This window comes from Tinamus guttatus, unplaced genomic scaffold (assembly GCF_059628265.1).
Source record: "Tinamus guttatus ecotype Peru unplaced genomic scaffold, ASM5962826v1 Tinamus_guttatus_pri_ptg000240l, whole genome shotgun sequence".
Classification (NCBI taxonomy): Eukaryota; Metazoa; Chordata; class Aves; order Tinamiformes; family Tinamidae; genus Tinamus; species Tinamus guttatus.
In genome coordinates, this window is record NW_028288774.1 from 14457201 (window position 1) to 14474339 (window position 17139).

Genomic DNA, 17139 nt, shown 5'->3' on the forward strand with positions numbered 1-17139 from the left:
ATTATCACTCCCCATACGCACTCCCCTAACACACTCCCCATAGCTGCAGCCTAATATTCTTACAGATACAGCACAGAAAAGTGATACCAGGCAAAAGTCTCTTTACTTAAGCCCAGCAGACACATAGACTTTTAAGAACAGTACCATCCATTCCTCAAGCATTCAAGTCTACTCTTATTTAAGACATACTCGAGTACTCTCACCCCACACTTATTCTGGGCTCCTCTGCCTTATTCTCTTTTTTTAGGCATAAGATTTAATCCTACATTGTGAAGTCAAAGCACCTAACAGAGCAGCCAGCTCTTAGGTCACACCCCTCATAGCGCGCGCACACACACACATGCATGCACACACACACACACACACATGCATGCATGCGCACACGCGCGCGCGCACACACACACACAAGCCTCAGCTACCTATAAACCCAAAGCAAATCCCCACCAACCTCCCCTTCTCAAATCAAACAGAGCTGAGAGAGGAAAAACTCCACAGCCACCTACCTCCTGCTACTCTCATTTTTCCTAGCTGCCTTTGAGCTCTACTTCTTTCCCCCCACCTTGCCTCTTTACCCCCAGCCTAGCCTCAGGTGCAGCTCATTTCTCACGGGGGCTTCAACCCTTTCCTGCCCTAGGAGGCCAACCACAGCACACAGGCCAACCACAGCTGAGCTGAAGAGCACTGTTCTCTGCAGGAGGATAAAATTCCAACACGTCCTCCTCCCCTGGGCTCTATGCATCAAGTGTGTCTATTATTTATAGAGAAATAATTTCATGACAATTAGGTGAGTGAGTGTAGTCATTTCTGAACAGCAGTAGGCAGCAAGACACAAAAAACATATGGTATTTAACAAACTGTTTATAAATACTAGATGCAGCCTCTAAAAGTGGAGGCTTGGCTCGAGTCATGGAGGAGACGGAGGAATTTCCTGGAGGTTGCCGCTTCCCAAGGCACGCGGCTGAGCGTGACCTCTGCTTGGGGGCTCGCTCCTCCCGCCCCGATTCCCCGCCGCTCGCGACGCAGCCGAGCTACCCTGGGGACGGGAGCGCGCTCCGGGCTCCCGCTGCCCGCCCTTGCTTAAGCCCCTTCGCGGCGCTCCCGCGTTCAACTGGTGGGCGCCGCTCCGCCCCCGAGCAGCAGCGCGGAGGCGCCGCGGCCGCGCGGGAGGCGCCGGGTCGGGCGGCGGCGGATGCGGGCGGCGCGGCGGGGCGGGCGGCGCGGGCGCGCAGAGCCGCGCTCCGCTCCCGACGATGCTGCGGGGCGATGCCCGGCGCCGGCGAGGACGAGATCTGCCAGAAAGCGCTGCAGCTGCTGGCCGAGCTCTGCTCCGCCGGGGCCGTGGAGAACGAGAACTGCCGCGATTTCATCTACTACCTGCGGGACAGAGCGCGGCCCCGCCTCAGCGACTCAGGTAGGGCCGCCGGGGCTCCCCGGCAGCGGCCGCGGCGGCGGGCTCGGCGGGACGGAGGCCACCCCGCTCGGCGCGCAGCTCCCAGCCCGGCTCCCGAGGCTGCGCCGGCGTCCGGGAGGCGCGGCTGGGGGTCCATAGGATGCCACGGAGCACAACTTTCCGGGCTTGCGCCTCTGCAAAAGGGGCTACTGAGCTTGCACACGTATGAGGAGGAATTTGAAGAGCTCAACAAAAACCTCATGGATGCTCGTAATACTCTTAAACCTGCTCCAGCCCTGTATTTCTTTATTTAAGGTTCTCTGCAGTAAATTAGTTTGTTTAGCACAGAGCAGCCTAATTGCAATAGGAAAGGTCTTCTTGTAGTTGGTGTATCAAAAAGAGCGTTCAGAGAGTAACCTACTGCCAAGCACTCGGACATGCTGAAAGGCCTTGAGCAATCCAGTAAATAAAACTGGGGGGAAAAGTCTTCCCTTGCAATAAACAAAAGCAGGAGTTTTCCCACATTCAGGATGCTTGCATCCAGAGCTGCTTGTAGTCATTCTGCCTTCCTCTGTCTCTTAAAAATATTTGCTTTAAAGTGATTCATGAAATATTTCATAAGAATTTTCAAAAGGAAAGATTAGGCATGTTTCATTGTTTTCATTGATAGAAGTAGTAATTTTGTGTCAGGCACCTGTGATATTCCGTAATTTTCACTTGCCAAGGGTTCAACCACAGACTTGGTACCAGGTGATAATTCCCCAAATGTCTACTTAAATCAGGGCTCAGTTTGAATGCTAAATTACTTGAAATACAGCAGACCTTAATCTCAGCTGCTTGGGTAAGAGCTTCTGAGATTTCTTTCAGAGGGCACTTTTTTTTTCCATTAGTCTCAAGCAAAAAGGATACCTGGCATCTGTTTGGGAGCACTTTTTAAAAAATAGTTCTGTGTTTATTTTTACTCATTTTGTCTAAACTGCTACCACACAGCAGACCTGTGGTACCTTGCAACCCTGCTCAGTTACAGAGCGCGGTGGTCGCTGACCTTGCCAGCCAACGTGCAGCAGCAGTGAGCAACCCTGCTGTAGGCAGCATCTTTCCATTGGCCTCAATGTGAACGCTGCATTTTCTGCAGCTGCAAGCAGCCTCCGAGGCTGAAACCACTCCTGTAGGGTAGCACTGTTATGCTAAGGATTAATAACTTTAACTTGTCTTGTGTTTCTTTGAGTAAAACACCTGTGTTGTTCTAGGTAAACTGGATGCTCATAAGATTTGCTAGGCGGTCATTGGATTTGATAATACAGGCTGTAAGAAGACAGTTTACTTGACTTTCCAAAAGAGGAAGTCATACAAATCGCCATGACAGAATAGTATGTGGACCAAATCCATCTTAACTTACATAGCGAGTTTCATTAAGGATAATTAATGGTGAAATGTCATTAATAAGCCCTGATGAGAAATCTATGCACTTTCCAGCACCTGGTGCTAAACACAAGGAAGAAAACTTGTGGTGAAAGACAGAATCTTCTTGGTAGAATTAGGAAAAAGATGCTTTAATTTTTACAACTTCAAATCTTTTTTCTTGCATGAAGATGACTTGTGTTATTCAAACCAAGCAACTATCTCTTAGGCCAGGCAAAAAAGCTCTCCGCAAAGGCATGCGATGTGGTTAGAGGTGAGAAGAGTGCAGCTAGCAAACGTATGCGAAACCTTCTGTACAAGTTTTTGCCAATAAAGCGCATAGCCCACCTGCATGGCAACAAAAACGGTACGTGGCACGTTTGGTTTGGCCAGTCATATATGCAGGCTCTAGTACGCGGGTGGTAGCAGCGCTGTAGAGGTGCAGTGGCTGCTAAAACTCACAAGCTGAGGGAGGAAGCCAAGGCGGTGGATGCTTGAGGCACATCCCAGGGTTTGAGCACAGCCTCGGCCTCATGTCCTCCTCAGTTCCAGCACAGGGCAGTGAGGTCCCCTCGAGAATGCCTCCGTTCTTGCTTGACATCTGTGCCTCTCTGCGTATTTAGTGTGGGGCACAGACTGGGGGAAAGACTGGATGCTTGTGATATGCACAGATTCTTGTTGGTGTGTGTGTGTGTGTGTGTGTTTTTTTTTTTTTTTTCTCTCCCCCTTCCTCCCCCCATGTAGTTTGCCCTGTTATGGGCAAAGTGCTTTGAGCATAAGTTTAGGGCTATTCAGCTCCTGGTTTAACACATAGGTCCACTGAATTTGAAGGGAGACATGATGTCAGGTGATAAAAGTCTCCAGAAAACTAAAAATGCCATTTGGGAACTTTGTGAAAATCTTCAACTACTTAACTGAGACCTTCATGTCAGAGCACCTTTAAAATCCCAATAGGCCTCTGTTTGCATCCTTAAGCATTTATATATCTTAATAAGCTGGACTCTCGTTTGTTCCATTCTTCCATTTACTTTTTGTAAAATGTTTATAGTATTTCTATTATCATAGAAGGGGTTTATGAGGATAAATTGCCATAGAAACTCTCAGCACACTAGATATATAGTATATTCATTGGGAGAATTCACATGGGCCTGACTGAGATATTCAGGTGGAAACCCTTAGTCATAAGGACATTGGCAGTCACTCAGAACAAATGATAATACCCTATGGCACCGGCTAAAGGCCAAAGAAATTTTGCAGATGAAGAAAGGGAGTTGTTTTACTAGGAGAATTATACCAATTTGCCATGAAGGATCTTAATGGATAGACTGTTGTTAAAACAGGAAGACAAAAAAGTAATTTCCTTATGGACTATGCCTGTAACGGATTCACCTTGCAAGTTTTTAATAGAGGAGCTTGATGTGTGGGACAAAACAAAACTACCACAAAGGGTATATACATTTTCATACTTGTGGCTTTGGACTGTTAGACAAATGGACATTTTGAAGAAAAAAATCAAGAATAATAATTACCTGCTTCGCACATAGGATTTGTTTGGCATGGAAGAGAGGAAAGAAGTAAGTTACCCTTCTGTTGCTGACTAACATGAGCACTGCGCTATCAGTGCACAAGCTGCTAAGTGGATTGCGCTGCCATTCCAAATAATGTGGCTGTATCAGAGTTGAATGATGCTTCAGAAATCAATCTTAAAGTTTTTGTGAGTATTTGTAGCAGTTTATTTTTATAAGGGTTCAGCAGAGAGCAATTTCCCAGAGGCGGCAGTGGTAGGTGCTATTGCTCTGTGTGGACCTGTCACATTTCTACACTAGCTTTTGTAGTATCTTCCCCAACTTTGCAACTGCTTCTGCTTCCTGAGTACCTTATATAGGATGCAAGACATAGCAACAGTGTATAGTTTCATGTTTGCTGGTATTGCTGAAATATTAGTGAAAGTAAGGTAGGCAAAGGACAATCCTAAAGGAGAGCTGCAGCCTGACAGTACATCGCACAATGTAACGCATCCCTACCACATTTTTTGTCTTCCGTTAGTTAAAGAGTAAAAACATGCAACCCTCAAATTTGCAATAAAAATTTAGAAGGGACACAGGAAGCTTTTTAGGAACCTGAAGAGTGGGTAAAAAGAAAGATTTTTATGGAGAGACAGGCTATATAAGAACGATAGAAAATTAATCATGATGAATTTTCATTACTGTCACAGTGATCAGAATAATGAGAGTTGACATAATAAGTAAAGCTCCTATTCTTGTCTGTTGTCTTGGGCTGCACATTTTGAAGATAAGCCAATAGAGCATTACGTTATTCTTAATTATGGTACTTTAAAATTGACCAGTAATGTTAAAACTGAACACATGATGAATACTGTGGGTTTAATGATAGCCATTAGACATAAAGTATGCTACAGGTCATTAGTAAGACATCAATACTATATAGTGATAGAAAGACAGATAATTACTATTTCATTAAAGATAGCTGACTGCAGCCAAGAAAACAAAATAGGTAGGCCCAGAAATGTGATGAATATTAAAGAAACAATATGAGAAGGTAAAGCTATGTGCATGCAGTAGAATCAATTTAAAACTCTTCATCATCGTTTTTAAAAGTTTACCTTCAACTTTACTGATTTCTTAGGCACAAGATGTAGTATGAATTACACTGTCAACAGGAAAGGCGGAAGAACAAGCAAAAAGGTATCATTGGCCTAAATGCAGCCTTCCAGCTTACCCATGAGGTATCTAAGTCATATTTTTGTGCTGAGACTATAACTAAGATGGACTGTTCACTCTATAGAAGCTAAAACTTTTGGAACTTGTCTGTATCCAATCTCAATTATGATATTTCTCCAAGTGTGAAATTATTGAAATTATGTAGATTAATTATATTAAATTATTCAATTGATAATTAGGTCTAGGATTTCTAATGAATATTATTATATAATGTTATTTATAGATATAATATGTATTATATAATACTGAATTGCAATTTGTCAGAAACTGAAGTCTTAATTATTTTCAGTCTCTCTGAAAATCTCAGTTTAGGCTTCTTTAAATTTATCGTTCACCACCTGTCATTAAATAGTGTTCCAGCAGACTTCTCTTTAATTTAGAATTGAGTTGAAAAACAAAACCTGTCTTCAGAAAAGTAGTTTAACTTTTAAGAGGGTATCTTAACTCAAAAATAAATCACTTGATTTTTTTTTTTCCCCAACTTTGAAAGAACATATATCAACAGTTCATCTGCAGAATTTAATCTAGATCCTAAATACATTTAGATTTATCTAGATAAATGTAAAAAGCATTTAGAGATGTTAAGGACATGAGAAAGATTGGAGAGGGTGAAATAAGTTCTGGTATGTTTTTATTTTGATTTTACTTATGAGTTATTGCTTTCTCTCTTTTTTTTTTTTTCCCCCTCCTGCAAAATGAATGTAAAATGCTACCATTCAGTATCAGCGTACAGTATCCTATACGCTGTTAGAACAGAGCTCTCTGTAAGACAGACAAGTATGAATCATACTCACTGACATAATGTCAAGTGAATGCTGATGTGTGAGGCCCAAATACTTCTGAGTTTCTTGAGTATTAAGAACAAAAGGACTACTTGAGGAAAATACAGTGGTACCGGTATTTAACCTGCAAATAGTTTTTTTTTTTTTTTTTTTTTTTTCTCTCGTGAAATTCAGGAACAAATTTGCAGAAAGTAAAACACATACTTCCTATTACGTATATACTTAGAGGCTCTCACTGTGTCTTTCCCTGTAAAGAAATGGGTGCTCAGAACCCGTGACATTGCACAAGTTTAGTCTTTGGGTTTCTTGGCGAATCTGTTTATAAGAGTATTGTGAGGCAGAGCTACATGGACCCAGTAGACCTAGAGTGCTGCTGTGATGCTCAGGAATTAAGGATTTGTTTTCTAAGAATTGCTTCTGGGTTGAGAAGAAGGGATGAAGCCCAAGCTCTTCCAGTTCCCCTGTCGCCTCCATGACAGGAGGTGGCCAGGAGAGAAGCAGTTACGGCTCCTTCCCATCTCCTCTGTCATGTTCCGGCAACAGTAATTCCTCGGGCAGGTGGCTGGTGCAGACTGAGTAATATGGTCACAACCATATCCTTACTACGCAGTCGAGACAACACCTAACTGAAAGCTCCAACTTCTGGCCTTTTTCTTGTTGGAACGTTATAGAACATTATATTTCAGCAATTTAGTCTTTAGTTTATGTTTATATTTAAAACCCCATTTTGAGGTTGTCGTTCTTCCACTAGTGAAAATAACGATCACTGTTGGTTTAGTGCAAAGCTGTACTTAAAAGCTTCCTGTATTCTGCAATTTTGCTGTGTTTTGTCATTAATTTAAGCTCTTCTATAGCTTTATGTAGACTGAAGAGATAAAGAGAGATTATTTTAGTCTAAAGCTTTATGCTCCTGTCAAATTGTTAACAAAATATGTGAGTTTACAAGGCAACAATTTTAGTTCAAGAGGTCATCAGTATAATTAATTACAGACTGAAGGATTTTATATAAAGAATGCTGTTGATTCCAACTTGTAAAAACTTTAATTCCTAAAGTTTGTATTATTACAAGATAAATCTTCCTTGCATATTCTGTAGTACTGTTAAGTAATGAGTGTATGGTCCGTTTATTAGGAAAGAACAAAAAAATTAAGAAAATGTTATGTATAATAGCTGATGGTTAGTTGCATTAATTTTAAGATACTCAATAAGTTCAGCTGCATTTTTTGGATTTTAAACATTCTTTAATCAAGTAAAATCAGTCTGTCTTCTTTTAGCACATGCACTACAGAAATTTATCTTATATTTATTATGATTAGTTAGAATTCAGAAATATAGTGGATGCAGTCAGAACTGACATATGGATGTGTGTGTCTTTAGCCAAGTTACAGCTGATGTTTGCATGTTGAAAATAAATGTTGGAAGAGTATAAGAATATACAATCTGACAGAAAAATCCAGATTATTAATGTAAATGCAACATAGTAACAAAGAAGTCAAACACTAATTATTTCAGAGTTAAAACTTTCTAAGTGCATGTAAAATAATCAGAATTAGGATTTGAAATGGGATCATTCCTTTCAGTACCCTTACACATCCAAAGTGAAAAAGTCTCCCATTTTCCTTTGAGAATGTTTTCCCAATTCCCCAAATTCTATTTTTTGTACCTCTTTGTTGTAATCAAGAACGAAAACTGTATTGTTATCTCCCCAAATTCAGTATAATTTGAGAACATAATAGTATTGTTGTACAAACAACCCATCAATACCTTTGACCAATCTTACATACCAATTATCTCAACAGGCACCTGGCCACAGCCATATAAAGTTAAAGTTCTCTTTTAAAACCAACTCTAGCTGTTCTGTAATTTGAAAGAGGTTCATGTCTATACAGTTAATGGTTTCATTAATAGACATTAAGATATCATTGAGAGCGCTTTTTATATCAATCAAAATGTTTAACTAGTTATAATTTGCAAGTCAATATCAATTATCCTATACATACAGTACTGTTTAATTCTATCTATATTATCAGTGAGACCAACAGATGTATAGTCATGTATTTCCATTTGGTAGCAGATGTTTTGCTCATTTGAAAGGGAAGTTTCTTTTTTTGTTGTTTTCTCTGGAAAACATCATGGATAACATTAAGGACTAGTTATTCTATATTTCTTGGCATGTTGGCCTTAAATAGGGTGATTTCAAGTGTTCCTTAAGCTGAGGTCTCTGCACAGCACAAAGGAGCAGCGTTTGGCTACAGAGGTACAGAGCAGGTACTGAGCAGATTCTAGCTGAGTGCAATTCCAGTCACTTAATCTAGCTGAGGTCAGATATGTATCAATGCCATTATGACAACTCTGAAATGGCTTTTAGGGCTGTTAGCAACTAAATATAGCAAAACAGATCTTGTGCTGGTTCAAGATACAACAAGCACTGACCAGAACATTTCTCCTGCTAGCAGTACTATTTCTTTAAATTTTAACAACGTGCAAAACAAAACAAAAATCTAAACTAGCAGCTTCGAGTGTATTGGGGTTTGGTTTAATCTATGACTGATCTCTCCACAGCAGCAGAACATGCCACTAGAAAAAGCTTCTCTTTCTGCACATGTCTAAAGTGGTAACAAAAGTCAAAGTCAACCTTTTTCATGCTTTTTGGGTGGTATTGTTTAATTAACAAGCGCTAATGGTAGATTGAATGAGTCAAAAGATAAGATTTTTCTATCCCAGTCAAGAAATGTGATGAGATGATCTGTCTAATGAAGAGAATGAACCTAGAACTGGAAAACAAGGACCAGAAACTAGGCGTAAGTGCTAAATGGAGAGGTAGGGGGTTAAGCTATTTCTCTTTGATTTGTTTGTTCTCAGTTTATCTGTTCCAAGAAGAAGAAGAGCTGAAGGACCTTGGAGGGGATGGGTTCTGGTACTGTCAGAAATCCCGGGGTGCGGGAGGGCAGCAAGCTGCAGTGCGGGGCAGCGCCCTGCTGCTCGCGAGGCTGGCATATGGGGCACAGCAGCAGCCAGGCCTCGGAAGGGGCAGCGACCAGAGCACCAGCACATTTGCTGTCAGTCAGAAATTGGAGTTAATGGAATTGAAGCCTGGGATTGATGTCCTGCCTTTAGGGATATCATAGGCAGGGAAAGTTGTGCATAGACCTGTTTTTTTTTTTTTTTTTTTCTCCCTGTTATCCCTTGTCACTTTGCACTCCCTTGTATAATAATATTTCTGGTTTTATTATAGTGCAGTTTGCCTTTTTTTTCTGAATGTAAAAGCCTTTTGATCTTCTTTGGGGAGGTCACTGTAGAAAAAGGTACAGGCAGATCTGTTTAAAAGCTCTGGCTGTCTTGGGAATCCCTTAGTTTGGCAAGCCTGCCTGAGAAAGTCTCATTTGACACTGACAGTAGGGCTGTGGCAAAGCAGGAAAGAGAGAGCTCTACCGTCACAGCTTCATCTAATGAGGAAAAGCTGTCACCTCAGCTATTTCCTGCACAGCAACATCACTGCTCCTGCCAGCTTTTCCTAAGAGTAGAAGCTGTAACATTTTTATCTGCTCTCATTCTCAAGCTAATAGGTCTTGTTCATACCTGCCTCATTCAATCTCTACCTATGTCTCTTTTGTTGTTGTTGTTATGTTATAAAGAATGATTTGGCTAGTCAAGATGATTTCTTTCATACAGCTGCCATGAGCCAGTGACTATAAAATAGCTAACAGCAGTGCCCAAAATAGTATTGCACAGATAGAGATTTGCCAGAGTGATTTGATGATAATTGCTCTATCTGTCCTTCTATGGTGGTAGTATTATAAGAGAGACCCAGCACTGTGACAAAAATTGCACTTTGTTCCTTTGATGCATTTCTCCTTCTCCCGTGTGTTTGTGGGGAGCTAGAAAGCAGGACAGACTTTAATAGCAACAGCAGAGCAGCAGCTGCTTCACCAATCTCAACTCCCCCAGACAGGGGGGAGGTGTTTTTCACCTTCAGCAACACAATCTCAGGATTTACTACTACTTCTGACAGTTCTGTACCCTAAAAGAAGTGGGAACAGGAATTTTGTCAAAATATTTTACATTCTCAGTGTTTTGACTGCTTTTCTTCCTTTCCCTGTACCTGTCTCCTGAGGAAGATTTTGAGTGGTGGTTGTTGCCATGGTACTAAGCAAGATGAGGTCTCTACTCAAAATGATGTTAACTGTTCACGGCTGTCCAGCGACAGATTATTTTGTCTTCCAAGGCAGGCTTGTTTACGTGGGCTGAACGCAGTGAGCGGGTACTCCAGAGCGGGCAGAGGTTCTCCAGGTCATTCCCCTTGTGCCAAGGCAAATGGGAGCTGCAGGAGCCCTAGCGTTAGCGCTGTCCTTTCCCTTGCCAGCGAGCCGCTCAGACGGCGAGCGCTTCACGCGCTGCCGAGCAGCCGATTGGCCTCGGAGGGAAGCAGCCTCTCAAGCAGGACTAATGCTGCATTCGAACCGCAAGAGCTGGCGCGGAGGGGAGGCCAGCGAGGGAATTCGCAGATACTCATTCAGTGCTGCCATGTACTTCAACAAGCCCTTTCCTCTGGAGGAGCAGCCCTGTTTGCCTCCCACCTGGGCTTTCTCTCAGGATGATCTTCCAGACTTGGTAAGATATTTCTGCCACGGATAAATGACAAATGCTCATGGACTCCAGCCGTGTAAACACCTGAGGGCTGCAGCCCAGTTTTTGCAATTCTTAATTCTTCTGTAGCAATCCCAACACTCAAGCACAGCTGCAGTAAATAAACCTGAATACCTACCATGTATAACATAACTGCTGTTTTACAAGAAAAATCCGCATAAGAACTTGGATTTGGTGTAAATAATATAGAGCAAAGTCCCAGCTAATCCTTTGTACGTAGCCAGGGAGAGATTGGGGCATGTCTGAGCTGTGATGACGGCAAAGCAGTGAGCAGAAAACAGCCTAGCAAGCAGCCTGAGAAAGCGCTGGGCCCAAGGACTGAGGCTGGAAGTCGTTTTCCTGAACAGGGTGCTCTATATTTCAACAGTGATCAGGCAGCAAGAGTCTGGGCTTGGCTGGGACATCTCAGCACTTTCCTCTTATAAATAATAAACAATCTTTTTTTTTTTTTTTCTCTTGTGTAGGTTAGCAAATAAAAATGTGCCTGTGCTCTCAGCAAGGATGCAATAATTGAGATGCAGAGATTTGATGGAATATATATTCAGAATGGAATAAATAAAAGCATAAGCAGGATTTCAAGCCCTCTGTTTATGTGCTGGGCTTAATCTCAGTGTTTAGATATGGAATTTATTCTTGATATCTCTTTGTAAGCTTGGATTTATAATAAATCTCACTCCAGTCTCTAGCCTGTTTCTCTCTGTTCTACAGCAGTAACAGGTCAGCTTTCTGTTGTTGGATAGCTCATCATTTTGCAGTTTACTACCCTTTTTTCAGCGTAACGGTTTCAAACATTAATTGTCACGGTCCGGTTAGTTTTGCAAAGGCATATCTTAAAATGAAACTATTTGCAACTAAAACTGAAAGGCCTACTATAATTGTTAATCTCTTTCACATTACGTTAGCAAGAATATGCAATTAAAAATATCTCTCACTGTGGGAGAGGTCTTTTAATGTGCCTCTCCCCACCATGATTAAACAGCGGATTTTTGCCATCTCAGTATATTTATTTTAAGCATTTTTATTTATTAATTTCACCAGCAGATCTCAACATGCTTTTCATTTTTAAAATAATTTCTGCAGTGAGCCATCCACACCTTTTATGAAAGTTTTTTACAGAACTTTAGTAGTTATGCAACTCACTTTCCACTGAGCATCCTCCTAATAGCTTGATTTTTAGAAGTTTGCAAATTTGGAAAATGCAGCTCTCCAGGGTTTTTTATTTTAATTGAGTTCAACAATACAATTGTGTCTTTTTAAATTAAAATGAATATAATTTTATCCTTTCAAGAGAAACATTTTTTTTTTCAAATAGCACTTTTTAGTCTTTCAAGAGAATATGCCCTCTCCCTGTATTCATCTGATTTTATATAATTTGGTGTAACTTTTAATCCTGCTGTAATTTTGATTTCAAAAGCTGCCAAAACAGAGCTGCCAAATGGCATCATTTTTTTTTAACTCTGAATAATCTTTGAGGGTAAAATTTTCCAAGAAATGTGCATAAACAAATCAACTCATGCCCCACTGACAATGTGTGGGAATTTGATACTCAAGTCCAAAGTCCATCATCAGTATTCCAGTTAGCAATGGCTCTCCTGAGATGAAACCATCATTGCTATTTTTTTTCTGAGCAAGAATAAGAAATGTAGAGATCAGAAAATAGAAAAATAGCAGCTAGAAACTTATCAACAGTTTATGCCATGATGTTATTTGATTTTTTTTTTTCTCTTAGAAGTAGCAGAACTCCTGGAGGTTTTTTTTTTTTTTTTTAAATGGAATTCCTCAGATTCAAGGCAGAGCAATTCTTTGATGAAGAGAAAAGATAGAAAAGCTAGTCCTTAAAAACAGCTATTCTGTATACCACGACTATAATTTTTCTCCCTGGTAAGGTTATTTATCTTCTTTTTCTTATTTATTGCTTGGCTGAACCTAATATATTTTAAATTATGTTCTAGAAGTAGTAAAATACCCTGCAACTGGTGGTATTTTACTGCAGAACAACCGCTGAACTGATTTGTAATCCCCTGATACTACCATAATCTCATAACGACCAAACTGAATACTGTGCTCGGTGCAAGGAACAGTACTTAATACTCGGTTGTCCTGTGGTTTGGTCAGTATCGCCTAGGAATTAATTGTTATTTTGCAGAGTTGCTGCTGTCAGTGGCAGCCAGAGGCTGGAGCACCCTGCATCAGCAGCATATGTATCTGCAGATTTGCACTTAATTCCCCCCAAAACGTGTGCTGTAGACTATCTGTTAAAACACTTGTTAGCCTGTCTTCTCTAATAGCTAAGCACAACAAGATAGCGCATGCTGGACATCAGTCAAAGACACTCAGGGATGTGTAGCTTACTAATTACTATTAATATTTACAGGATTTGGAAAATCTTAATTGATTCTGGCACTGAAAGTGCAATCTGTTAAATTGCTTGTCTCCTTTGGTTCATCTTAAGCCTAATGGAGAATCTCATTTGCAATTAACTATAATCACTATACTGTATTTATTCTAAAGTATACAATATTTCACTGGTTTGTTGCTGGGACCTCAGAATCAGAGGGAGTGGATTCGGAGCGCATCTTTGAGGTTTTGTGGATTTTTTTTCAGACTAGAAAAATACTAAAATTTGGACCTAGCTCATATACCAAACTTGTTATCTACTGATCCTACTTATTTCTGTAATTCATGCATGAATACAGTACAGGTAAATCTGTACCACCAACCAGGGTGGCACAGCGAGTGTGGCCGAGCACGTTTGCACCCAAAGATTCCTCCTCTCCCCCCTTCCCTGCCACCCAACGCCAGCTTGCTAACAGAGATGCGTCATTTGGGAAGACTAGGGCTGAAACTACTGAAATGAGTTACATTTATTTTATCCGTAAGAGGGATTATACAGTAAATCTGAAACACAATATACTTCCTCCACATATTCTAAAGCAGAGGTGGAAGTATCACTAAATTATTCGCACAGGTTCATCTGCTGCCAGCGTAGCCTGACAGTTTTTTCAGTTTGAACAGCCAAAGCTGACGTGCTCTGTCTAGAAACCTCACTGAGAGACAGAGCTTTGCCAAGAAGCAATCTAGGACAGCAAAGAAAGCACAGCAGAAAAAAAGACAGGAATCTGCAAAATTTTCCTTCACAGGAATGGGGGGCAGCTTTGTCTGCTGGTAGTGCCTAGGGTTTGAATGTTGCTGCACACATCTGTGTTTCAAATTTGGGCTGACAGCACCTGCTCTTTCCATTTAGTTTGTTGATGAAGGAACCGTTAATCATAAACATTTGCTTGCTCTTTGCAAAGCAGAGAGGGTACTTGGTAGTTCCTCATATTAAAGAGCTAGCTGTTCTAATTTTTCTGGAGGGAATAATTTCAGGAGATAAGATACAGATCTAGTCAAATTAACAATTAGTGAAAATGCAAATCCAGTAGAATGAGTATAGATTCTATATGCTGCTAGCACAAAATACAAAATTTCTCCAAGAGATAGTAATGACAAAAAAGATGCATCTAACATATTAGAGATAGCTCCTATCAGAATACAGAATATTAAGCAGAGATAGGTATTAGCTTTACCTTCTGCAATTCGAAAGACAAGGATAAGGAAGTATATAATGGAGTGATTTCCAGCACATTCAAGCTGTTTTGAAGCTTGTTTGTAATTGCATTTATTATTTAGATATTCTTCATTCACTTAATTATCAGATTAACGGTCTTACATAATATGGAAAATGGTGTTTTGATAATAAAAGATGAATGCAAAGTTGGCTTTAGAAGACAGCGTAGCAGAGGTTACTTTTTGTAGCAATTACAAACATACACACAAATATACACATACCAGGAAGATGGTATCACAGTATGGAACGCTACTGCAAATCTTTACTGTAGAAAACATACATGATTTTAAGAAATGCTGTTGCTTAGGTCTTCTACTAACAGCATGACTAGATTTACTTATGTGACTTAAATACTCACTGTAATATTTTGAAAAATAAAGAATGAGAAGAAAATAAAAAAAATCTGATCCCTCCAGTAACCCTAGTCTGTGGTGCTCACAAGTGGATGTCTCCCTAATCATGTAAGTGAATAAGGAAATGTATTCTTAGATATCTAAGATGCAAACGTTCCCTGCCATTCTGAGGTGATAAATACACTGTGAAGCCTCTTGCTGCTTTTGAAACCTGCAGACACATGTGAAGATGGTGTATTTAGATAATTTACTCTCAGCACTAAAAACCTGATACTTGGAAGCATTCATATATTGACCTTTATGTTAAGATGAATGAAAAACAGACTTCTGACTGAGCAGTCTTTTCTGAAAGATTAGTTGTTATAAAAGAATGACAGCAAAAAAGTCTGTTTTTCCATAAAAAGCTGAAATATCCTAATTTTGACAATTTCCCATTTCAAGAATTTTTAGTCTTAATGAAGTAGTTATTAGTTTTTTTTTTTTTTTTATCCTAAACTGATCCCAGCCGACCATGGCGAACCAATAGCACTCTTGTCTCTGCAGTAGAGAGCTATGGGTATTGCTGCCAGTAACACAGGGAATGACAAAGTTAGAAGTTAATCATACCTGAGGTCATTTCTAGCTCCTATCTTCATCTGTGGTCTGTCTCCTTGTGAAGACTTGGGATAGGGGGATAACAGTGTACCTGACAGTGCTACACTGTGCTTGCTGTTTGCTTTGTTAGTTGTAAATACAGCCTATCTGCAATGCCAGAGAACAATGCAACTTTCCTCTCCATTAAACTAGTTAAATGCAAGAAGAGAAACCCTTTAACATGTCTAGTTTTGATTTTACATCCAAAAATAAGTACTATGTACTATTATATATTTCATGGGAAAACTTCATAGCGTTGTTTATAGTAATCGGAATCCAGACATGCTCAGTTCTCACCCGAAGCATATCTTATTCAGTATATGCTTTGCAAAAGAAGCAAGTTGAGGTTGTCTTTTATATTTGGGTTTAGCCCAAATTAGGAAGACCTCTAAGAGCATCACACCTTAAAATAATCACTTTGCTGCTTACGAATGATTGAGCGAAAGAGCAGTCTGAATATTGAGTCTTGCTCAATTTAGCTTCTGTGCTTTTTCTTTGCCTTTTACAGTTTTAAGCTGTTTCATTTTAGATTTAATCTTCTCCATTTGCCTCTCAGTTTCTCTGTTTTCATATACATTCTGCAATCTTCTCTTAGAAAATCCGGTCTTTAGAGAAGAGAGATATGGGATTTCCAGAAGTACCTGCTACTAATAGTCAGTAGAAGCTTTGGACTTGTTTCTTTTGCTCCTTGGAGATGAGGATGGGGGCAGGGGGAGATATTTGCTGTAAATTTATTCTTATATTCTGAGGACACAGGTGGGGGCACCTTGGGGAAAATGTTTTCCCACAGGTTTTTACCTTTCTTCTGCCCTCAAAAAATATTTCCCCCACATAAAAGAAAAAAAAATATTCCTGATCTTTAATGTGAGCAGATAACCTAGTTCATTATAGTTTCTTAAAACTCAGTGAATAAGGCAACATGTTAAAGCCACCTGACCTTCCTTTTTACAGAGAGAAAGCAACTTGGAGCATTTGAAAAGGACTCCTCAAGGAGCCATAAGTAGAGCTAGGAAAAACAATGGCTGTCCTCACAATTAATGAACTTTCTCCTTCTACAACTGGGAGAAGCCAGAAGGGCTCTGCTGGTTAAAATTGTTTAAAAATGCTTTTCAGCATGCAAGGGAAGTTGGAGAGTTCCTGCGCAAAACTGATTGTGGTGTCATTCCTCTCCTAGGTGGAAGTGTGATCTACTGAGAGTGAGGCTCACAGCAGGGCCGGAAACTTGGGAGCTTTTTGTTTAAAAAAAAAAATGGATTTTTTTTTCTCAAACTGATTAAGGTTGTTTCATCTGAATTGTCATACTCAAAGCAACTGTTCTAGTAGAAGCTGCATTTTTCAACATTGTGCCATCCTTTGGAAATCTAAGCTAGCTGTTAGTTAGAGATGCATCCTGACATTTTAAACCTACGAAAAATGTGGAAAATTACAAACACAACCTTATCAAAGCAATTTGAGGCAGTAAAAGTTCTTACTAATTTAGTTTAAGGCATGATCTATTGCATAATCCACAGAAAAACTTATTTCAGAACTGCTGTAACCACAAAAACAGCTGTTTCATTGAGTCATTTTTCAAAAGGTACAC

At 40.2% G+C, this 17139-nt stretch overlaps 1 protein-coding gene across 1 annotated transcript in view; it reads left to right on the forward strand.

The window, feature by feature from the left end:
- The first annotated feature begins 1263 nt into the window (after positions 1–1263).
- SYT9 (synaptotagmin 9) overlaps positions 1264–17139 on the forward strand; it is a 39454-nt gene continuing 23578 nt past the window's right edge. The window contains exon 1 of the mRNA XM_088525904.1: positions 1264–1411. Within this exon, the coding sequence (XP_088382030.1) occupies positions 1264–1411 (148 nt within the window). The remainder of the gene's footprint in view (positions 1412–17139) is intronic.